This window comes from Siphateles boraxobius, unplaced genomic scaffold, assembly GCF_051911475.1.
Source record: "Siphateles boraxobius isolate OS27281-9 unplaced genomic scaffold, OSU_SipBor_1 204, whole genome shotgun sequence".
NCBI lineage: Eukaryota > Metazoa > Chordata > Actinopteri > Cypriniformes > Leuciscidae > Siphateles > Siphateles boraxobius.
This window is the reverse complement of record NW_027508816.1, coordinates 1,169,926-1,195,894: the sequence shown is the minus strand read 5'-3', so window position 1 is coordinate 1,195,894 and position 25,969 is coordinate 1,169,926. Positions and strand designations below refer to the sequence as shown.

At 42.0% G+C, this 25,969-nt stretch overlaps 1 protein-coding gene across 2 annotated transcripts in view; it reads right to left on the bottom strand.

The window, feature by feature from the left end:
• The window catches only part of LOC143745474 (serine/threonine-protein kinase Nek3-like), a 57,966-nt gene that overhangs the window by 11,135 nt on the left and 20,862 nt on the right, over positions 1–25,969 (bottom strand). For both annotated transcript variants that reach the window (XM_077237594.1, XM_077237595.1), the window contains one exon: positions 11,079–11,148. In XM_077237594.1, coding sequence (XP_077093709.1) covers positions 11,079–11,148 — 70 coding nt within the window. The remainder of the gene's footprint in view (positions 1–11,078; positions 11,149–25,969) is intronic.

The following is a 25,969-nucleotide window of genomic DNA, read 5'->3' as shown; positions in this document are numbered from 1 at the left end:
TCTTATCCTGCTGGCGAAGGATTTGATATAGCCGCTCCTCCAGCCGGTACGAAGGCCAGTTGTAAACTCGTTCTTCGTGCTACTAGGGGGTGGGTCGTGACCATCTTGGCCCAAGATTGGTCTGCAGCTTTGACCTGAAAGACATGTGCTTCAGATCTCTACCTCCCGCACCGCAGGCCATCCTGTGTGTTGCGTCTAAGGGTGGAGTATCAGTACAGTGTCCTTCCCCTCGAGTGCTCCAGAGCCCGTTGGGTCGTCAGGTCAACTGGAAGAGAGTAGTCTCGCCCACGGGCTGAGCATCTCTTTCTTAGTTTTGGAGAGGTACTCGGTCCAACATGTCTCTCCAATGAGAATGTGTTCAGCTGGTGTTGAAGTGAGAAAGGGTCCCACTGAAAGAACTTTCAGAGGCTCCTGGGGTATATGGTAGTCGCAGCCTTTGGCTTCCTCCATATGTGACCGCTTCAGCGCTAGCTTCACGATCGAGTCCCGAGGTGACCGTGGCAGAGCAGCTCACCCTGTGTGACTATAGTTCATCCCGGTCTGCTGCCAAACCCTCTTCAACAGAGGGGCCATGTACAAAGGGCGTGTTTTAACGGGGGCCTGGGCGACCCCCGACTACACGGGCATTCGTGCCTCGAGTTGTTAGACATTGCGACCGTTGCGCAAGCTTCCCCTGCATGTCACAAACTCACCCGTCACCTCCTCCTTGGAGTCAGACGCTTCTGAGGGCGCCTTGTTCCACTCCTCCCGCTTACTCAATCGTGCCGCCATCGAGCCTCACGACAGTTATAGCCAGGGCAAGTGGAGACTCCATCCCCTGGGTCCGGCTGGGTCATGACCATTCCGGGGCCGCTCAGTTGCCCCCCCGGTTTTATTTTTCCGCCAGTGTTTGGGTAAACCGAGCGGACTACCCTTGGACAAACACTGGGTCTCAGCTGCCCCAGGGGCCCGCAGAAATGCGTTTAACCCCAGTGAGCCTTCTAAAAGTGACTGCGACTCATGGTCGCCTTGCGCCTGCTCAAGTCAGTGAAATCATCACTCTTCATGTTGAGCAGAATTGCTCCTGAAACTCAGTGAAGTTCATCGCACTCAGGTGTTGAGCAGCAATGCTCCTGTAGCTCTGTGAGTTCATCACAGGTAGCTCAGTGAATTCGTCACACGCAGTGCTGAGCAGAAATGCTCCTGGTGCTCAGTGAAGTTCTTCGCACTCAAGGGTTGAGCAGAAATGCTCCTGCAGCTCAGTGAGTTTATCACACTCAGGTGTTGAGCAGTAATGCTCCTGAAGCTCAGTGAACTTGTCACACTCAAGTGCTGAGCAGAAATGCTCCTGTCGTTCAGTGAAGTTCTTCGCACTCAGTGTTGAGCAGAAATGCTCCTGAAGCTCGGTGAGTTTATCACACTCAGGTGTTGAGCAGGAATGCTCCTGAAGCTCAGTGAACTTGTCACACCCAAGTGCTGAGCAGAAAATGCTCCTGAAGCCCAGTGATCTTCACATGTTGTGTTGAGCAATGCTCCTGTCTTTTGCGCCCGTCGCTTGCACCTACGTGCCAAGTCAGGAGAGGAACAGGTCTTCATAGTTGCCCCTTATTGGCCCAACTAGACCTGGTTCCCTTCAACAGCCTTCCTGACTTCCCCTGAAAACTCTTTCGGGGACGGGGCACGATGGCACACGCGTTCTTCCCCCGGAGATTCCGGGCGGTCTTACATCTGAACGCGGAGGTTCAGGTGGCTATCACAAGAATATGTGATAGTTACCATCACTTCTGCGAGCACCCCCTAGAATTGGGTAGCGTGCTTACGCCTTTAGAAGTGGAACCTAGTCGTTGAGTGCGTCTTCTCTCCAGAGGAGATCCTGAAAGCTTTCGATCACTTCAGTGCTCTCTTTCCTGCAAAATGGGTTGCAGTAGGCTGTTTTCCTTCACCCTCAAAATGATGTTGCCTCGGTGTTTAAACGACGCTCATCGTGTTGCAGAAGTATGCAGAAGCACGTTCTGATCGTCAGGTTCCTGAGGAGCAAGGTCTTGTAATCCTTGTGTCCCTCTTTATCCTCTTGGGCCTTGTCCCTGGTGCGACTGCACTGCAGAGACCGCCCCTGAGCCACTGCAGGCAGTGAGTTAAAAATTCTGTTATATCAGTTCTCCTGCTCGCGTGGTCTCTACTAGAGGGTAGGGACTTGCTTGCTTTTGGTCAACGTATTATGCCTGGAGTCTGGGCCGGCTAACTCTCACAAGCTGAGACCCCGGCTCGGATTGTGCCCAAGGTTCCTACCTCTCCCGTAATAGGAGCAGGTGGTGAGCCTGCAAGCGCTGCCCTGGAGGAGGCAGATCCAGCCCTGGCTTCTCTGTCCGTTCGCTTGGACGTGTACAGAATGCAAGTCATAGACCTCAGACCAGCTCTTCAAATATCTGTTGGAATTCAGCAGAGAGGGAAGGCTGTTTTCATGCAAAGTTGCACTTAGTGGTTGCCTTCATTTCGGCAAAGGTCCGAGATGCAACATGTCCACTTAGGTGTTGAGCTCCTCTATGATGAGTGTAAAGTGCTCCGCCTGGGCGTTGACGATATGCTTTGCTAAAACAGATTCTAGAGTTGGGGGCTGGACGACACCTAGTTGAACCGCTGCCTCACGTGGGCTCCCTTCTCATGAAGCCAGTTTCACCGTGAGCCCGGTTCAAGTGTCGGCTTGCTGCGCCATTCCCCTCCTATGGACTGGATACGTGCGCCTTTCTACTCCAGTTGAGTTCCCTTAAAATTGAACCCTGTTGAGTTCCTCCACACCCCTCCGACGTCGGACGTGCGGAACGTCTGGTGTTAGGCCTACCACTCGTAAGCAGTGTGGAACCTGTGTTAGGCTGGGTCCATATGTTGCGGTCCCTTCGGTGACCCCATATGTGTATTCTTCCACGATACGGCTCCCGGCGGTGAGCCCGTGTCTTCCCTCGGCAGAGTCTCTCTGCCGTCACTGTCCGGTGTGTCTCCCCCCGTCTTAGGCTGGAGCCACCCCAGTGACATTCCATATGTTAGACTGCCCGGTTTCCGCCCAGTTCGTATGTGTATTCTCCACATTACCTCCCTCTGGGTTGGATGTGGCTTCCGCAGCGTCCCTTCCTTCCAACGTACGGGGAACGCTTTCCCAGTGGTCCTGTAGGAACAGCAGTGACTTCCCTGGCCTAATCCCTGTCCTTCCCCGCCTTAAGTTTGCGGGGGCATCAGGAGGCTTTGGTTTAGGCACTGGAAGGTGGCAGCGTTAGTGGCGTGTTCAATGGTTGATCCCATTTCGGGATCGGAGGACGTAGTCCCCTTGCCACTACCGCTGGACCACCGCTGACCCCGGGTTACTCTCGGCTCCTCAGCGAAAAGCAACTAGTGCGTGCATCCACTTCCGTATTTATACCCGCGCCGCGGGGGCGGAGTGTGTGATGCGAATCACGCACGCCAATTACATTGGCTCGTTCAATAGTACTCGAAGAAGACAGGCTCTCTAGCGAGATCCCATTTCAGTCGGCGTCGACTACGTCCTCCGTTCCCTCCTTCAGGGAACGGTGGGTTGCATACGCAACCAGGACGTTTTTCTCGATTGCTAACACACTAGGGGCCCTATTTTAAAGGGGTCATGACATGGTTTTTGTTTTTTGTTTTATTATGTTCCCTTAGGTGCAATTATAATATTACTATAGTTTTTTGGACAAAAACCTTTTACAATTTAGTGATTTATGAATTTTTCCCACCCTGTTTCTCATACTCTGATTCAAACAGTCTGTTTTGGGGGTGTTTCACATTAAGAGTTCAGTGTTAACGCCCACTGTTATGATTGGCTAATGTCAGTGCTTATACATAAATTATTAATGCCCCCTAGACAGAACATGTGAGGATTCTGCAGAACTGTTTGCAGAATCAGAAGAAAATGAACCATCCCCACGAGTACTGAGAATGGATCAGCCCGTGTCCACATGGAAAGTGTGAAACTATTTTGAATTAATATCTCATTTGTAACCCGAGACACTTGAAAAAAGGTTATTGTTGTGTAATCATCCTATAATTTGCTAACAGTTGAACATTATTTGTCTGATTGTTTGTCTGATTGTCTGATCTTTTAATACGGGGCCTGCCCTGAACATGACGGACTCTGGAAACAATATGCAAGTAAACTAAGTAAAAACACTGTGATTATTCATAATGAATGAAACTGCAATTAACGTTTTAAAAAGTAGTTTTAAGATGAAATACATTACTTACAGTTTGCGGTGTCGTTATTGGGCCTAGAATAGTCGCAATAGTGACGTCACTTCGTTCCATGGTTCCCCAACTAGCTGTATTTAGAGCTTGATTAAATAAATTGTTCGTTTATAATGGGGAGGACGTCTTAAGCTTTGAAACTTGCAGGAAGTTTTAATGGTACAAAGACCTCTTATATACCAAAAGATCAAGGCAAAATTGGTTTCTCATGTCATGACCCCTTTAATGATCTGAAACGCAAGTATCAAACGCGAAACGCAAGTAACTTTGTGGGCGGATCTCTATTATACTGGCGGGACTCTTGCATCCGCAAATCTAAAAAGGGTTGTTCTGAAGTAGCTACATTATTTATGGGTGTGGTTTGGGCGTAACGTGCAATAAACCAATCAGAGCGTCATCTCACATTCCTTGAGCAGGCGCGCTTATTCCATGGCAGATTGCTATTATAATGGCGGATTTGCCAGGAGCAGTTCATAGCCGAAGAGACCGTTGTTCTCGTCAGGGCCGTAAAAACAGAGAAGTGACATTGAATGACGATGTGAGAAGCCCCCCCATTTGTGGGGGCGTATAGTAATTTGGGTAAATGTGTAAGCTAGATTTATGCCTATTTTTTCACATCTTCTTGGACACCACAATGATTTCCCTTGTGTGGTAATATTTTTCCTTGTAATTATGTATGGTTTGCAAAAACGAGAATGAGAGAAGCAAAGTGTATGTGCGTTGTGCACACGCTACATTATGGCCAAGCATGCGCCCTTGAAATAGCATCTGAATAACGCGCCACTGTCTTTAGACAAGGTTTTTCCTGGTCTCTGGTGGAACTGTTTTCTGAAAATGTAAAATAGCAGCAGGGAACATTTGCGCCAGAACACGCCTCCTCTTTTCCTGAACCACCCCGGGAGCGCAAGTTCATTCCCTCATTTACCGACGTGCGTCTGTGGAGGGAAAAGTCCGCTGTGCGTCGGGTGCAAAATAGGAATGACACATGTGTCGTGTACCAAGTCAATTGCGCTGGGTGCAAGATAGGGCCCTACAACTGGTTCAGTTAGCCCAATTTCCCACACCATTCATTCAGTTCCAGAAACAAAGACACTTTTCTCAAATGTTTAACACATTTCACTACAACACAGCTGTCATTGTAAACACACAACGACTCAAAACTGTTCACACTTATTTCTAATGATGTGACCAAACCAACTGTCCATGATATTCAGTTCAGAGACAAAATTGACTCAAAGAGTATGAGGAAGAGGAGGAAGAGTATGTGTGTTAGAGGAGGAAGAGGATGAGTAAGAGGAGGAAGAGTATGTGTAAGAGGAGGAAGAGTATGTGTAAGAGGAGGAAGAGGATGAGGAAGAGTATGTGTGTTAGAGGAGGAAGAGTATGTGTAAGAGGAGGAAGAGTATGTGTGTTAGAGGAGGAAGAGTATGTGTGTTAGAGGAGGAAGAGTATGTGTGTAAGAGGTGGAAGAGTATGTGTGTTAGAGGAGGAAGAGGATGAGTATGAGGAAGAGGAGGAAGAGTATGTATAAGAGGAGGAAGAGAGGCCTTAAAAACTGCTAGATCTGCTTATTTTTCAACCCTATTAGAACAAAACCCTAGGTATTTATTTGAAACAGTGGCTAAGTTAACGAAAAATAAAGTTTCAAGCCCAGAAGTTTACAAGCAGCACAACAGATGAACTTTTTTACTTACAAGATTGATAATATCAGGGAGAAAACTGTAACTATGCAACCGTCTACTACAGTATCGCATCAGACAGTGCAGTGTAGTCTCACTGATGAAAAATACGATTCATTCATTGCTATAGGAGAGGGTGAAATTTATAAACTTGTTAAATCATCTAAATCAACAACATGTATGTGAGACCCTATACCGACTAAACTATTGAAAGAGATGCTTCCAGAGGTCATAGATCCTCTTCTTAAAGGGATAGTTCACCCAAAGATGTAAATTCTGTCAGTAAGTACTCTCCCTCATGTTGTTCAAGCCCGTAAGACCTTCGTTCATCTTCGGAACATGAATTAAGATATTTTTGATTAAATCTGAGAGCTGGATCACTCCTCAATACGGATTGAAACTTGCCAGCCCCCGAAAAGTTATTAAAGATATCGTTAAAATAGTCCAAGTGACAACAGTGACTCAATCTTAAGTTTATCAAGCGACGAGAATACTTTTTGTGCGCAAAAAAAAAACAAAAATAACGACTTTATTTAAACTATTCATTTCCTTCTCTGTGGGCCTCGAGTGAGTTCACTAGTGTAACAGCGCAGCGCTTCTGTGTTGTACGTCACACGCATCACACACATGACCAGCGTCGGCCAATAGTGAGCCTACGTGTGACGTAGCACTACGCAATCACACTACGCTATCACACTACGCTATCACACTACGCTATCACACTACGCTATCACACTACGCTATCACACTACGCTATCACACTACGCAATCACACTACGCTATCACACTACACTATCACACTACCATAACTGACTCGAGGCCCACAGAGAAAGAAATTAATAGTTGAAATAAAGTCGCTATTTTTGTTTTTTTTGCGCACAAAAAGTATTCTCGTCGCTTGATAAACTTAAGATTGAGCCACTGTAGTCACTTGGACTATTTTAACGATGTCTTTAATAACTTTTCGGGGAACAAGTTTCAATCCCTTAGAAGCCTATGGAGGAGTGATCCAGCTCTCAGATTTCATCACAAATATCTTAATTCGTGTTCTGAAGATGAACGAAGGTCTTACGGGGTTGAACAGCATGAGGGAGAGTAATTACTGACAGAATTTACATTTTTGGGGGAACTATCCCTTTAATATCATAAATTCATCTTCGTCTCTAGGATACGTACCAAAAACTTTTAAGCTGGCTATGATTAAACCGCTTGTTAAAAAAACGCAACTTGATCCTACAGAATTAGTCACTTACAGGCCGATCTCGAATCTACCTTTTCTGTCAAAGATATTAGAAAAAACAGTATCCTCACAACTGTGTTCTTTTTTAGAAAGAAATGGTATCTGCGAGGATTTCCAGTCAGGATTTAGACCGTATCATAGCACTGAGACAGCTCTCATTAGAGTCACAAATGATTTGCTCTTATCATCCGATCGTGGTTGTATCTCTCTATTAGTGCTACTCGATCTTAGTGCTGCGTTTGACACTATCGACCACAACATTCTTTAAATAGACTCGAAAATTATGTTGGCATTAGTGGAATTGCATTAGAATGGTTTAAATCATATTTATCTGACCGTTATCAGTTTGCAGTAAATGTAGAGATGTCTTATCGGTCAAAAGTTCAGTATGGTGTATCACAAGGCTCAGTACTAGGACCGTTGCTGTTCACTCTGTACATGCTACCCTCACACACACACACACACACACACACACACACACACACACACACACACACACACACACACACACACACACACACACACACACACACACACACATGTAGTGTTTCCATATTTTATGGGGACTTTCCATAGACATAATGATTTTTATACTGTACAAACTGTATATTCTATTCCCTTACACTAACCCTACCCCTAAACCTACCCATCACAGAAAACTTTCTGCATTTTTACATTTTCAAAAAACATCACTTAGTATGATTTATAAGCTGTTTTCCTCATGGGGACCAAAAAATGTCCCCACACGAACAGAGATTTCAGATATTGCCATCCTTATGGGGACATTTTGTCCCCATAATGTAGGGTTTACCAGGCCACACACACACACACACACACACACACACACACACACACACACACACACACACACACACACACACACACACACACACTATGCTATCTTTAGGAGATATCATTAGGAAGCATGGCATTAGTTTTCACTGTTATGCTGATAATAATCAGCTCTATATTTTTTAAAGCCCTGACAAAACTTACCAATCCACCAAATTAACGGAATGCATTGCTGATATAAAAAACTGGATGACTAGTAATTTCCTACTACTTAATTCTGAAAAAACAGAGATTCTAATTATTGGACAAAAAAACTTCCTCATGTAATAACCTAAAATACTGTCTAACACTCGATGGCTGCTCTGTCAAGTCCTCGCCGTCGGTTAGGAACCTGTGAGTGTGTGTGTGTGTGTGTGTGTGTGTGTGTGTGTGTGTGTGTGTGTGTGTGTGTGTGTGTGTGTGTGTGTGTGTGTGTGTGTGTGTGTGTGTGTGTGTGTGTGTGTGTGTGTGTGTGTGTGTGTTGACGATCCAACGGTAGCTGCTCGTATCTCAGCCTGACAGACATTTCTGGCTGGATGAAGGACCACCACCTTCAACTAAACCTTCCGAAGACAGAGCTACTTGTGGTCCCAGCCAACCCAACACTTCATCACAACTTCTCCATTCAGCTAGGCTCATCATCCATAACTCCATCAAGGTCAGCTAGGAACCTTGGGGTTGTAATTGATGATCAGTTGAAATTCACAGACCACATTGCTAGAACTGCCCGGTCCTGCAGATTTGCCTTGCACAACATTAGGAGGATCAGGACCTTCCTTACCGAGCATGCTACGCAACTCCTTGTCCAAGCGCTTGTTCAATCCAGACTGGACTATTGTAATGCTTTCCTGGCTGGTCTTCCAGCTTGCTCTTTCAAACCACTACAATTGATCCAGAATGCTGCAGCCAGAGTGGTCTTTAATGAGCCAAAGAGAGCACACGTCCCTCCTCTCCTCACAAAATTGCACTGGTTGCCAGTTACTACTCGCATTAAATTCAAGGCACTGACGTTTGCCTACAGAACAACCACTGGCACTGCTGCCTCTTACCTAAACTCATTACTTCAGACTCAGACGCTCTGCTAGCGAATGTCATCTTGTGGTACCATCTCAAAGAGGCACAAAATCTCTTTCTCGGACCTTTACCATGACTGTTCCCTGTTGGTGGAATGATCTGCCTAACTCAACCTAAGCTTCTGAGTCAGTAGCCACTTTCAAGAAACTGCTGAAGACACATCTTTTTCGGCAGCACTTGATTCAGTAATACTAACCCTTTCTCTTCTCTTCTATTCTACTATTTAAAAAAAATATATATCTAAAAAAACTGCGCTGAATTAAACTGAGAGGGGTCATAGCACTTGTGTATTGTTGTCCTACTGTTAGTTTAACTGCTTCTATTGTTCTCATTTGTAAGTCGCTTTGGATAAAAGCGTCTGCTAAATGAATAAATGTAAATGTGTGTGTGTGTGTGTGTGTGTGTGTTTGTGTGTGTGTGTGTGTGTGTGTGTGTGTGTGTGTGTGTGTGTGTGTGTGTGTGTGTGTGTGTGTGTGTGTGTGTGTGTGTGCTCTTTGATACCAGTCTTTCATTTGAAAGTCACGTGTCTAGTATCTGTAAAACTGCATTTTTTCATCTTAAAATATGTCTAAATTACGTCATATGCTCTCATTGACAAATGCGGAACAACTAGTTCATGCGTTCATGACATCAAGGTTAGATTATTGTAATGCTCTACTGGGTGGTTGCCCTGCACGCTTAATAAACAAACTACAGCTAGTTCAAAACGCAGCCGCTAGAGTTCTTACCAGAACCAGGAAGTACGACCATATTAGCCCGGTTCTGTCAACACTGCATTGGCTCCCTATTAAACATCGTATACATTTTAAAATATTACTGATTACTTACAAAGCACTAAATGGTTTAGCTCCCCAGTACTTGAGCGAGCTCTTAACGCATTATAGTCCTTCACGTCTTTTGCGATCTCAAAACTCTGGCCAGTTGATAATACCTAGAATACCTAAATCGACTGCTGGCGGTAGATCCTTTTCCTATTTAACACCAAAACTCTGGAACAATCTTCCTAACATTGTCCGGGAAGCAGACACAGTCTGTCCGTTTAAATCCAGATTAAAAACACATCTCTTTAACCTGCATACACATAACACATTATACATTCCTATTATTCAAATCTGTTAAATGATTATTAGGCTGCATAAATTAGGTCAGCAGGAACCAGGAACACTTCCTATAACACCCGATGTACTTGCTACTGTGCTACATCATAAGAAGAATGGCATCTACGCTAATTTTAGTCTTTCTGTTTATTCCGAGGTTTACTGTAGTCAGCCAGATCCAGCCCATATCCAGATCAGATGGTGGACCTGCGCCTAGACACGACCACAACGCATCCCTGAAGTGTCAGCAGAGCTTGTGTCCACTAGGCTCATATACATAACATCCATCGGCACTGATCCTCAACAAACTCTCCATACGCGCAATGACAAAATCTTCAACCAGAAGAACTGGATAATATAATGTTCCGATCCAATCTGACTTCTGACCTATAATGCTGCCTAAATCATGATCATACACTGTTCGTTCGCTGGTCAGAGGAGAACTGCCCCCCGACTGAGCCTGGGTTCTCCCAAGGTTTTTTTCTCCATTCTGTCACTGATGGAGTTTTGGTTCCTTCACTGTCGCCTTTTTTCACCTTTGTCGCCATTGGCTTTTGGCTTGCTTAGTTGGGGACATTTAATTTTATATTTAACAATATTATTACAACATTATTTTCCTGTTATCTCTGTAAAGCAGCTTTGAAACAATCTGTTTTGTAAAAAGCGCTATATAAATAAGGGTGACTTGACTTTATTAAACATATTTTACATGCAAAAAAGTGTAAAAATCTCACTATCAAAAACACAGTTTGGAGTTACATGTCTTTAAAAAATATACAACTACTACAAATAACCTGAATAATATTGGATTTCAATTATTACTGTATTACTTGTGACATCAGATTGTGATTTCTAATGTTGCTTTGCTGCTTAATGCTGCTTACACTACTGATGTTGCTCAAATGAATCAAGAAATGTACTCACCTTTCAATAAAGCATTATCTGATGAACTGCTGTCATCATCGGCATTAGAGAGTTGGTGATAGTCGTTTTTCTGTAGATAGATAAGAGATCAGCTTAACCAATTAGAAATGACCTACAGGGGTGAAACTCTATTATTGTAACGATATGCAGAGAGAACAGATGTAAGTAAACAACAAGTTTATTTAAACAGCAGTGAGCAATGTAGGCGGGGACACTCTAAAACATTGTCCTGTAAATTAATGGTAATTTACTGTTAATTAGTTATTTACTGTAATTTAAAAAAATGCATGCACTAAATTAGAACTCAAATTAACTAATTTCAGTTGCAGAAACCGACTCCCTTAAATTGGCCAAATGACCGTTCGCAAAGACCCGCCCCCTTTAGTTACTGTTGCTATGTCCGACAAGCCACGCCGCTCTCATGCCACACCATGTTCTCATGCAGTGAAAAATACATCACGGAGCAGAGGACACTGACAACACGCTGACAGACAGGACAGACCAGGTTACTTTTGATATGAAACAAAGTCTCAACTTTCAAATTTGGTCATTTATTTAGAGAAATTTAAACAATAAATACCGTTTTGTGGCTCTTTAAAGGAGTAGTTCACTTTTTAAAAAACTTTTGCTGATAATTTACTCACCCCCATGTCATCCAAGATGTCCATGTCTTTCTTTCTTCAGTCGAAAAAGAAATTAAGGTTTTTGATGAAAACATTCTAGGATTTTTCTCCATATGATGGACTTCATGGGGTACCAAACGGTCCAAGGTCCAAATGACAGTTTCAGTGCAGCTTCAAATGGCTTTAAACGACACCAGACGATACATAAGGGTCTTATCTTGCGAAACGATTAAATGAATTAATCTTTTTTCGAGTCATTTCGTTCGTTGAATGAACGGAATGACTCGAAAAAAGATTTGTTCATTTTGATGAACAAGTTCGAACAGGAGATTTACGAACGTGCATCACAGAACAGAGCAAGGTGAGTATTTGTGCTAATAAAACTTAAACTTTTTTATTTATTTTTGAAATGACCGATCGTTTCGCAAGATAAGACCCTTATTCATCGCCTGGTGTCGTTTAAAGCCATTTGAAGCTGCACTGAAACGGTCATTTGGACCTTGGACCGTTTGGTACCCAATGAAGTCCATTATATGGAGAAAAATCCTAGAATGTTTTCATCAAAAACCTTAATTTCTTTTCGACTGAAGAAAGAAAGATATGGACATCTTGGATGACATGGGGGTGAGTAAATTATCAGCAAAAGTTTTTTTAAAAAGTGAACTACTCCTTTAATGCGTCTGACAGATCGCTGTAGAGAGCCTCAGTTAAAGCTGCTCGTGAACCGATCATCTCTTCCTCCTAGTTAATTTATAGCATCAAATAAACATGAATGAACATAAGAAGGAATGTTGTTTTAACCGTGGAAAGACGTCAGTACACTTCGTTTTTCAAGTTCAAATCCTCCAACGTTAATCTACTAACTCTCCTGAGTGCTTTGTCGGACAAAAATGGCGGATGGCGGATTATGATTGGTCAGATCGCCTGTCAATCAAACTCCCTGCTAAGGGTCAATTGCCATTTAATTTTTTAACTAATATTTATAATTCACTAATAATATGAGCATATTATTTCTGTGAAATTATTTGTTCCGAGTCCACAAAAAAATTGTTTAAATACAGAGATTTTCACTGGATCATATTCTCAATGTCTCTTGGTCTTCTCCTGGACTGAAGCACAGGCTTTTCAGCACAATGGTGACCCACACAACAAAATTTTACGGTAAACTACTACCAACAGTGTTACCAGTATATAATTGTCTTTCTAATTTACAGTTTAAATTACTGTTAAAGTAAATTTCGGCGGTGTGTCTTTTTATCTTACACCTTTAACCCTTTCAACCCCAAATGAAAATCCTGTAGTGGATAAAGTGAATATGTGGTAACACTTTAGAATAAGGTTCCTTCGCTAATGAATAACTACACAGGAACAAATGAATAACACAATATTAACAATCTAGTAACTACTATTAACTAACAAGAAACTCTGATTAACGAATTAGTAAGTAATAGCACACAGATGAAAGTGGTAGTTTTATTATTAACGTACTATTAACGTATCAATAACTACTATTTTTTTATGCTTCCCAGAGAACTACTAAAAAGTTTCATAATTCATGCAAAACTAATCAATAACTAATGCAGGACAAACGACTAGCACTACATTAACATGTTAACTGCAAGCTACTGTAAACTAATACACAAAGTTGTTTACATTATCAATATGTAATAGCATAGCAGACTTATGCTGTCTTAAATAGCCTATGCTGTCTCCTAGAGAATTATTTATCAACTGAATAATTTTTCTAACTGTAGAAAATGTTTCTTGTAAAATTCTTCCTAAATTTCTTCCTTGACACATGACGATTGCTCACGATTGCTCGATTGCTTTTGTCCGCCTCGCTGCCTGCTGTGAGCTGTGAGTTTGTTTGCGTCGTGGCTGTCTAAGCCTCGCATTAGCTTCGTATTTCCTTCTGTTTTCCCGTATTTCTCTCTTTATTCTGTTCTGAACCATCATATAACTCATATTTACAACTCGGACTGTTGGCCATTATACGGTTGGAACCGCAAATACGGTTTGAACATTGGTTGTTGGTCGTAGAGCGAGACACTGCTTCACTGCTGCTCGCTCTGCGATCGACTGCTTTTGTCAGCCTCGTTGCCTGCTGTGAGTTTGTTTGTTTTCCCGTCTATCGTGCGTCTACATTACACCCATACCACTAAAAAGACGGTTTTTACCCAAGACTTGAGTCATAAATTAGTATAAATATTAATAGCATCACTGGTTGCATCATTGCTAACTTATTGTCCATCTGTTAAAATGGCGAACATATCAGGTGTATGTTATTTACCTTTTGGTGCAGATGAGAACAAATCTGAATTGCTCGCGGTGCAGTCTGAATTAGAAGCTGTAGAAAAGCAGATCCGTGACCTTCTAGAGAGACAAGCTGAGCTGAGAGACCGGCGTTTAGCTCTTGAAACATCACGCACTGATGCACACGGGTCAGTGATTAACGTTAGTAACCCGCTGACGCTGACCTCGACTACTCCGTGCGTTTCTCAGCATTGGTCCCGAGCGTCCAGGTCACGATCAACCTTTCATTCACTCCGGCTCCAACACACCACCACGAAGCCTGGGTGGTTCCGCGGAAGCCGCGAGCCAGGACAAGAATCTTTTCGCCCCTCCCGGTTTTCGAGATCTCCACTCAGAACCGATTCTCCCCTCTTCGTGAAACGGAACGCGATGCTGTGATCATCGGCGATTCCACCGTCCGACACGTCCACGCTACGTTAGGTAAAAGTAAGGTGCACAGTCACTGCTTTCCTGGTGCTCGTGTTCTCGATATCACTGCGCGGGTAACTGAGATCTTGAACGGTGACGAGCGCGTCGGAGCTGTTGTGCTGCACGTGGGAGCTAACGACATTAGGCTGCGACAGACGGAGGTTCTGAAGAAAGACTTCAGGAGCCTTATCGATACGGTACGCAGCACATCGCCTGGAACATCGATTATTGTGTCTGGACCGCTTCCTACGTACCGACGAGGGCATGAAAAGTTCAGTAGATTATTCGCGCTAAATGAATGGTTATTGTCATGGTGCAATGAGCAGAAACTGATTTTTGTAAATAATTGGAATCTGTTTTGGGAGCGACCAAGGCTCTTCCGCGCTGATGGCTTACACCCAAGTAGAATCGGGGCAGATCTTCTGTCGGATAACATCTCCAAGATGTTAAATACCGTTTGACTAGTAACTAAAAATCCAAATCACAGTCTCTACTGCACCAATTTAATTGATATTAATACTAGTGTAGAACATTGCATAGAAACTGTGTCTATTCCTCGTTTACTAAGATCAAATAATAAATCTACTGCGGGATCTAGAAAAAATCTAATTGTTATTAAAACAAAAAATCTCGCTAGTAGTGAACAAAAACAATTTCTAAAGCTAGGTCTCCTAAACATTAGATCGCTCACACCTAAGGCGGTTATTGTAAATGAAATTCACAGATAATAGCTTCGATGTTCTGTGCCTTACTGAAACCTGGCTTAAACCAAATGATTATTTCGGTCTAAATGAGTCTACTCCGCCAGGATACTGTTATAAGCATGAGCCCCGTCTGATCGGTCGTGGCGGCGGTGTTGCAACAATCTACAGAGATATCCTTAATGTTACCCAGAAAACTCGTCATAGGTTTAATTTGTTTGAAGTACTTGTGCTAAATGTTACGCTCTTAGATGTAAGAAAAAAAAAACACATTATCTCTAGCATTGGCTACCGTATATAGACCTCCAGGGCCTTACGCCAATTTCAAGATTTTAACATACACGTAGATAATTTAAATGATGCGTTAGGGGCTGCGTTAACAGATTTATTAAACTACTTCGGGGTCAAGCAAAACGTCACCGGACCAACTCATCGTCTTAATCATACACTCGATTTAATTATATCATATGGAACCGATCCAACCGATATAGATATTGTACCGCAAAGTGATGATGTCACTGACCACTACTTGGTAACTTGCATATTACGCACTGCTATAATATGTCATGCTGCGCCACGTTATCGACCAGGTAGAACAATTCGTCCATCCACCATAGATCATTTCTCAAATAGCTTATCTGATCTATCTCAGCTGCTGCCTGAACCCAAACAAACAGATGAACTAGACGAACTAACTAGCACTATGAGCACCATTCTCGCTAGAACATTGGATATTGTTGCACCCATTAGATTAAAAAAGGTCAGAGAAAAAAGTATAGCACCATGGTACAATAATACTACGTATGTTTTAAAGAGAGAAACCCGTAATTTAGAGCGAAAATGGAAAAAAACTAATTTAGAGGTCTTTAGAATCTCGTGGAAAGACAGTATGTCACGTTATAAAAAGGCCCTTAAAACGGCCAGGGCTCAGCACCTCAGCAAATTAATAGAAAACAACCGAAATAATCCAAGGTTTTTATTTAATACCGTGGCTAGACTAACAAATAAACAGACGTCGTCTGAACAAAATACCTCGTTACAGTTTAGTAGTAATGATTTCATGAACTTCTTCACCGAGAAAATTGAAAGCATCAGAATCAAAATCGTAAACGTTCGATCTTTGCTCGCGCCTTATAATTCAGCCGCAATTATCACCCCGCAAGAACAATTACAATGCTTTACAACCATAGAACAAAAAGAGTTAAATAAACTGATCACTTCATCTAAAACAACAACATGTTTATTAGATCCTATACCAACTGAACTACTGAAAGAAGTGTTACCTATAGTGGAAGAGCCTATTCTCAATATTATTAACTCATCTTTATCTTTAGGTCATGTTCCAAGAACGTTCAAGCTGGCAGTAATAAAACCTCTTATTAAGAAACCACAATTAGATCCAAATAACCTAGCAAATTACAGACCCATTTCGAATCTTCCATTTATGTAAAAAATATTAGAAAAAGTTGTGTCTGCTCAACTCGGCTCTTTCTTGCAAGAAAACGACATCTATGAAAAGTTTCAGTCTGGATTCAGGCCACATCATAGCACTGAAACTGCGCTTGTTAGAATCACAAATGATTTACTTTTAGCTTCGGACCAAGGCTGTATCTCAGTACTAGTTTTACTTGATCTTAGTGCTGCGTTCGATACTATAGATCACACAATACTCTTAGATCGACTACAAAATTACACTGGTGTTCAAGGACAAGCATTAAGCTTGTTCAGGTCATACTTATCTGACCGCTACCATTTCGTCTACTTAAATGGAGAAAAATCGATTATAACTTCGGCAAACTATGGAGTGCCGCAGGGATCTGTGTTAGGCCCTTTATTATTCTCAATATATATGCTGCCACTTGGTAATATTCTAAGGAAACATGGAATTAGTTTCCATTGTTATGCTGATGACACTCAAATATATATTTCATCACGGCCAGATGAATACGCTAAATTATCCAAATTGACAGATTGTGTTAATGATATAAAAGATTGGATGACGCGTAATTTTCTTTTATTAAATCCAGACAAGACAGAGGTAATACTTATCGGTTCTAAAAACCGTCCACAAAACCCTTCACAGCACGACTTTAACATATTAGGATGCCCTGTTACTTTATCCGCTACAGTAAAAGACCTGGGTGTTATACTAGACCGCAACCTGTCTTTTGAAAAGCATATTTAATATGTTACAAAAACAGCCTTTTTCTACCTTAGAAACATTGCTAAGCTACGTAATATGCTATCAGTCTCTGATGCAGAAAAGTTAGTTCATGCATTCATGACCTCGAGACTAGATTATTGTAATGCTTTATTAGCTGGTTGTCCTGCATCTTCAATAAACAAGCTACAGTTAGAGCAAAATGCAGCCGCTAGAGTTCTTACTAGATCAAGAAAATATGATCATATAACACCGATTTTATCATCACTTCATTGGTTACCTATAAAGTTCCGTATTAAATACAAGGTATTGCTTTTGACTTATAAAGCTCTAAATGGTTTAGCTCCAGTCTATTTAACGGATCTTCTATCGCCTTACAATCCATCGCGCTCTTTAAGATCACTAAATTCGAGGCTTCTGGTCATTCCTAGGATATCCAGATCCACCAAAGGAGGCAGAGCATTTTCACATTTAGCTCCGAAGCTCTGGAATAGCCTTCCTGATATTGTTCGTAGCTCAGACTCGCTCTCCCAGTTTAAAACTAGACTGAAGACGCATCTATTTAGCCAGGCATTCATATAAATTTTTATCTTGCAGTTACTGTAAATTCGGCCTCTAGTTCATAAACGCCAGAGGAGAACTGGCCCCCGACTGAGCCTGGGTTCTCCCAAGGTTTTTTTTCTCCATTGGGTCATTTGATGGGGTGTTAGGACACCATTAGGTCACTGGATGGAGTTTTTCGGTTCCTTGCCACTGTTGCCTTTGGCTTGCTCAGTTGGGGATATTCAAATTAATTAACCAATCATACCATTGATTAGCTTTACCAAACTTGGATGTCTTTTTTCCAGTAATAAACAAACATTGTTAAGTTGTTTTGATTGATACTGTGAAGCAGCTTTGATACAATCTGTATTGTGCAAAGCGCTATATAAATATATTTGACTTGACTTGACTTGACTAATTTTAAAGAAATGGATTTTTAAATGCAGTTGTCGGGACCTTGTCCTGTGGCCAATTTTCCAGCATTCCTCTGGACTGGCATTGAATCACTAGAGTCACGGTGAGTACTGGAACACATTGAGTCATCAGCCCCCCAAATACCATATACAGTTATTTAATTATTTAACCTACCTCTCAAAATAATCTTTTTATGTATGTCTCCTCATAAACACATATGTGTGTGTGTGTGTGTGTGTGTGTGTGTGTGTGTGTGTGTGTGTGTGTGTGTGTGTGTGTGTGTGTGTGTGTGTGTGTGTGTGTGTGTGTGTGAATATCTTCTGAATGATTAGAAGATTCTATATTTTAGGATTGGCTTTTCATTAGTATGAATCATGGTAACTAACTAGTAATGACTGAAGTGTTACTACATACTTCTATGGGAATTACTATCTAAAACTTCATCAAAAACCTCAAAATCTTAAAATGACTTCAGTGTTTGGTACACATGATATTTATCAGTCTGGTCTCATTGTTAATACGTATTAATACGTAATTTTCAAAGATAGAAAACATACTTTTTTGTATGTTTTGATAGATGCTGAAACGTATAACATGGACGTATCTGCAACATTTAAATGTAACATTATTATGATTTTACAGCTACAAAACGTGAACTATTTGTGAATATTTAATATCATTAAGGATATCTGTATAATTTGTCTTTTACCATTTTATAGATAAATGTAAGATCCCTTAACCCTACTCCTAAACCAAAACATACCCATTTTATACAGAATATAAAAAGGATAAAACTTAATGGACAGAGATGTGTAGGGAAATGTCAGTTTTATTAACAATATAGCATTAAAATATATTTGAGCCACTAATCCTACTCCTACTCCTACCCATAACTATTTCTTAAAACTATGTAGGCTAAGGCTACAATTATGAAGAAAAACATAACAGACACTGTAATCACCATAATTTATTTAAATAATTATTAATCCATGAAAATGTTAATCCGGCTTCGCTCTGTGAAGGCGCCATAGACAGTAAAAGAAATGGACACAGCGACCCCCTTGATTTCAACGGAGAAGACTGAAGCCTTGACTTTATGCCTTTATGTCCCCCGATTGCCTCATAGACAGTAAAAGATTGCCTGCGAGCTTCTCCTCCTGTCTATACGGTAATTTCTCTAAAGTGCGACAGATAGTCGCGTGGTTATGACGCAATCGTTAGCCTGTTTTTACAAAAACGGCTTCTACGGGGCCATAGCGTAAGATACAAAGTAATGGAGCCTTTTATACATTGTCGTGTTTAGAAATAAATAATGGACAAATGAAGTCTTTGGACGCCTCAGATACAAAGTTATTCGCTGTCAAAGTGACGCCAAAATAAATGGGAGTCAATGGAATGCTAACAGCAGGTGAAGTTCTGCTACAATGGCGGCTCCCGCGAGGCTTCAGTTTCCGGCTGTTGGATTACCCCCTTGGAAGGCGCGCGCTTCTCCATTTCAAATGTACACCGTCACAGATTGCAACATGCCGTATTTCAGTTGAAGCAGGCGAGAGCCAATGAGCGTTTGATATCACTGCCATAAAACATGTCATAACCATAGACAGTAAAAGAGGTCGTAAGGCTCATAGACATAATAAATACATAGACGCCCTATTGGCCGCTGGAGCGTACATCAATGGCGCCGCCATATTGCGTAGGGCAACTTTCCCATACCTCTCATTACAGGAATTGAGAAAAATGGCTGCTTCGTGTGCTCTTGGGGCTGTACAAATCGCCACACAATTGAAAACAGGTCTCGGGGAATTACCTTTCACAAACAAGACTGAACATTTTTTTCTGGTTGTATTTGGTCACTATATAATTAGTAATAGTAACGTACACCACGTACAAACCACTGAAATCGGTTGATAAATGTAAACGTTATTCTTATTTTTATCCAGGAAAACCGCAGCTCAGCCGTTTACTTGTCATTTGTCTTGCCCTCAGCAAAATGGCGTTTCAAATCGGCCAATAGGGCGTCTATGTATTTATTATGTCTATGGTAAGGCTACTTACCATAAATTAATTCCTTAAATTAATTGCGAGCGCGGGATTTAACGTTTACGATCGCTGCTGAGAATGGAGATGAAGATCGCTGGATAAACGGCTGAATTTGGATCTGTTTCTTGCAAACAGAGTATGGATTCTAAAGATTTGGATTACATCAGGCTAATAAAATGTATGTCTTTTGTGAATTTGTGTTGTGTTTTATTGTATTATGGTTGTATAGGATAAAACGAATTTTGTGTCTCACGGTAAATAAACTAAATATTACAAAATGGTTAAACGATTAAAGAAGGTATTTTTAAGGTTTTAAAGTGTATTCATGTTTAACACCATGTAGGCTAATCCTCCGAAACGAGATTGCAGCAAAAGGCACGAACAGAGCGAAATTTTATTATTTATGAGTATTATATGAGAATATGAAACAAGAAACAGTTAAAGTGACTGTGTGTATAGTCACTGGGTTAGTATGCAGTAACACTTGAGTCATTACTAGTTAGTTACCATGATTCTTACAGTAGTTACTTATAAAAAAAGCCAACCCTAAAGTGTAGAATATTCTAATCATTCACAAGATATTCACACACACACACACACACACACACACACACACACACACACACACACACACACACACACACACACACACACACACACACACACATGTGTTTATGAGGAGACATACATAAAAAGATTATTTTGAGAGGTAGGTTAAATAATTAAATAACTGTATATGGTATTTGGGGGGCTGATGACTCAATGTGTTCCAGTCGTCACCGTGACTCTAGTGATTCAATGCCAGTCCAGAGGAATGCTGGAAAATTGGCCACAGGACAAGGTCCCAACAACTGCATTTAAAAATCCATTTGTTTAAAATTATTCAGTTGATAAATAATTCTCTAGGAGACAGCATAGGCTATTTAAGACAGCATAAGTCTGCTATGCTATTACATATTGATAATGTAAACAACCTTGTGTATTAGTTTACAGTAGCTAGCAGTTAACATGTTAATGTAGTGCTAGTCGTTTGTCCTGCATTAGTTATTGATTAGTTTTGCATGAATTATAAAACTTTTCAGTAGTTCTCTGGGAAGCATAAAAAAATAGTAGTTATTGGTACGTTAATAGTACGTTAATAATAAAACTACAACTTTCATCTGTGTGCTATTACTTACTAATTCGTTAATCAGAGTTTCTTGTTAGTTAATAGTAGTTACTAGATTGTTAATATTGTGTTACTCATTTGTTCCTGTGTAGTTATTCATTAGCGAAGGAACCTTATTCTAAAGTGTTACCGAATATGTAAGTGATTGTTGAGCATTAGTGATGAACACCTGCTGGTAACAAGCAGAATCAGTGAAGGAAAGAGGAACAACAAGAACAGAAAGAGAGACCAGCAGAAACATAAGAACTACAACTGACTTCAAGCCATAACACATTATTGCACTTATTAACCAGTTTGACTTTATTTCTGTCATACATCTACAAAAGCTCTTAGTGAGAATTAACAGATGTTTAGATATTGACGTTTCATTAAAAATTAGTATTTGCTTTGAGTTTTTTAACATCAGTTTTTTCTGTGGTTGCTTTAACTGTGTTTTTACATTTGTTATGGCGTAGCATATATACATATACTTATATCATAAGTGATTACTGACTGTTATGTATTGATGATGGCATAATCATCACTCTTGATTAAAGGAGACATTTTTTTGTAAATTTGGAGTGCTGTCAGTACAGAGAACAACGACAAAAATCGGTGTTGCCTACACAGAGTACGCGAGCGCGATCATTGGTAACTAAGCAACAGTGGAGACTCAGACTGTCAGCTGTCAGCCGATGACGGTGCTGTGTGGTGTTCTGAGAATATCAGCTCAAATGGATAGTTCATCCGAATCAGATGTTGAACACGCGCGCACTCGACAATCGACTACTGTGGACTTCGACCGAAAACAGGAAGTAAATACAGGTATGTGAGCTGGCTGAATTAACATCACTTTTATTCATATCTTTCTGCAGTCAGATTCAACATGTTCACTCTGAATAAAATCACTCACATGGTTGTGCACTTGTAATGACACATCAAGGATGTTAAGAGGCTAAAAGCAGGTTTAAAACTTGCCCCATTTAAGTCAACAGGGTACAAATTGTAAAAAGAGGATAACACGGTGTAGGCAACACCGATTTTTGTTGTTGTTCTCTGTACTGACATCACTCCAATTTTACAAAAAAATGTTCTCCTTTAACTGATCTCATCCAGTGTTTAATTCTTTGTCAAGAGTTCCAACAGCAATCAATTTTAATGATTTTTTTAAACACATATGCACAAAAGACCTGAACAGACCTGAAGCATCAATTAGACACATGATGTTTTATTAACAAAGTAAGGGAGGAGCAAGTTCAGATAATTAACATAATTAACACGAGTGGAGAGCATTCAGTTAATCAACGATAAAAGCTATTTATACAGCAGACTTACCTCTGTTCGTTGACAGTTTATCAGCATCCCTCCACCACACCTCCACACTTTTAGTTCTAACTATTCCTACCATGGGGGAGTGTCTGGTGTGTTGGGGACCAAGGTTATTTTCGTAAACGAAAACTGAAACTAAGACTAAAACTATTGGTCAAAAAACATTTTCGTAAACTGAAATAAAATTAAAAATTCATAATAAATGAAAGACTAAAACTAAACGAAACTAACAACAGTTACTGAAAAACGAACTGAAATAAAATAATAATTAGCAAAAATAAATAATCGTTTTCGTAATTAATTAGCTCTTTACTTTGGCGGAAAATCTGACCTGTGGCTGTTTAAGGAAATGCCTGATATGGCGCTTCACACGCGTGGAGTTCCTGAGGCGATTAACCACTGTCCTGCTGTGACGCGCTCAATGAAGGACCATCACGTAGAATAGCCTACTGCTAAGCGGGCCGCGGCTGTTCATAAAGGAAGCATCTGTTGCATTGGAATGTGAAATAACGCAAGGTAATGAGAGGCAAGTCGGACTTCTTTTAACTTGAGCGCAGCATTTTTAGAATGCCGTTTCATTCGACGCGGGTGCAACAGCAAAACAAGTTCGTCAAGCACAAAAGAACTTTAATGTTCTAGGCTACTTCTGTATGTTTGAGATGTCATGTTTTCATGAATGCTGACAGGGTGAAAGGTGCATTTAATATTATTATCCACGTGGAGACATTTCCCCGCAATGTATGGAATACCAGGACACACACAAACACACACACACACACACGTCTGGTTCGCTATCTTTGTGGGGACTCTCCATAGGCATAATGGTTTTTATACTGTACAAACTGTATATTCTTTCCCCTTATACTAATCCTACCCCTAAACCTACCCATCACGGAAAACTTTATGCATTTTTACTTTTTTTTTTTAATTCAAAGTTTAGAACCATTAATTAAACCATTTCCCTCGTGGGGACTGCTGGCTGGTCCACACACTGTAGGTGATGATGATCTCAGGTTTTACTATCCTTGTGGGGACATTTTGTCCCCACAATGTAATATAAACCAGGACAAGCACCCGCATACAAAAACAGACAGACAGAACTTCTCAGGTTACGTATGTAACCCTGGTTCCCTGAGAGGGAACGAGACGCTGCGTTGAGACGCGGTGGGAACGCTCTGCGTGATTGCGTCGTGAAGCACGTGTATAATCAGTCCAATGGAAGAGCGAGACGTCATAGGCGGTGACGTCATAGACCAGGAAGCTATAAAGCACACCAGAAAACAGACCGCGACAGCTTCTGAAAAAGCCTGAAGCAAGTCGATCAGGGCATGCAGGAAGTATGGCGGGAGAACGCAGCGTCTCGTTCCCTCTCAGGGAACCAGGGTTACATACGTAACCTAAAACGTTCCCTTTCAAGGGAACTCGAGCTGCGTTGAGACGCGGTGGGAACCCCATACCCACTACGCCATAAGACAAATGCCCGTTCTGTGTGAAGTCCTTGCGCACACTAGAAGCAAGCAACCTAGCCCCGGGAGTGGAGAGGTGTAGGTCATAAAATCTGACAAATGTATGAGGTGAGGACCAGCCTGCCGCATTACAAATATCCTGAAGGGAAACACCCGAAATTAAAGCCTAGAGGCAGCCATACTCCTAGTAGAATGGGCCTGAACCGCCACAGGTGAACGCTGTCCGGCCGCTTCATAAGCAAGTGAGATAGCCTCAACTACCCACTTGCTCATTATCTGTTTAGATGCAGGGCAACCTATCTTAGGTTACCCGAAGCAGACAAATAATTGTTCTGATAAACGCCACTGAGCAGCTCTGTGGACCTAAGCATCCAAAGCCCGGACAGGGCATAACAGATTTAAGATTTTCCTGATCTGGGGTATTAAAGGTGGAGGACAGAAGGCCTGGAGCACAAATGACCCGCACATTTAGTAGGGACCTAGAAATACAACCCGATCTGGGGTGAAGAAATACTACCACCAACCAGGTGCAAATCCAAGTACGTGCAGGCCTCAGCCTCAGTTACCACGGAGAAGACGAAATTAAGGATCTCTCCTCAGAGATAGCCCAGCAAAGAAACATTCATTACAGAAATCAAGTACTGTACCAAAAGGGCAGAAACGAGATTCAGAAGGCGTTCTCTGCACCAGGCAGAGAACAGCATATTAGTCTTCTCGTGGAGGGAGCTCTAGACTGGAGTATGGTCTCCACGACCTCGGTCGAGAAACCTGAATCTATGAGCTGGGCCCCCTCAGAGGCCGAGCCCACAGTATCCACAACTCCAGAGCTCCCAGGAGCAAAGATATCGGGAAAAGCGTATAGGTGTAGTGGCAACCACACCTATTACATTACATCCAGTCCAAGCGGAGCTGGATGCGTGAGGGAGAAACACAAGGGCAATGCATTGTACAAGCGATGCGAAAGGTCGACTTGTAGTTTGACCGAAGTTCTCCCTAAGAAGCTCCACCACCTCGGGGTGAAGTCTCCATTCCCCGGGCCACAGCCCCTGCCTCAACAGGATATCTGCTCTGATATACGAGACCATCAGTGTGTTGTCCGGACCCTTCGCCGACCAACCACTCATGATTTCCCCCGACTTGTGAGGGAAACATCCGTCGATAGCATTATGCGTCGACAAGAAGCCCCCAACACTGGGCCTGGGCGAGGAATCAAGGTTCTTCCACATGACCGAGGCACGAAGGCATAGCCGCGTGACCTTGATCATGCGAAAACGGATTTCCCCTCGGAGAAAACCCCTTGGTCCCGAGCCACCACTGCAGGGGTCTCATGTACAGAAGGCCAAAAGTAACTACGTTGGACGCAACTGCCATGAGCCCCAGCCAAAGACCGTTCACCGAGCGGCCACTCATGACCGCCCCCCATCCTGTGAGGGAAGCATCCGTCGATAGCGTGACGCGTCGACAAGAAGCACCCAGCACTGGGCCCTGGGCGAGAAACCAAGGCTTCTTCCACATGACCGAGGCACGAAGGCATAGCCGCTTGACCTTGATCATGCGAAAACGGATTTCCCCTCGGAGAAAACCCCTTGGTCCCGAGCCACCACTGCAGGGGTCTCATGTACAGAAGGCCAAAAGTAACTACGTTAGACGCAACTACCATGAGCCCCAACAGTCTCAGAGACTGTTTGCAGTGAGTGACTGACCTAGTTTTACATTCTTTACGGCTGTGAGAATCGCAGAAATACG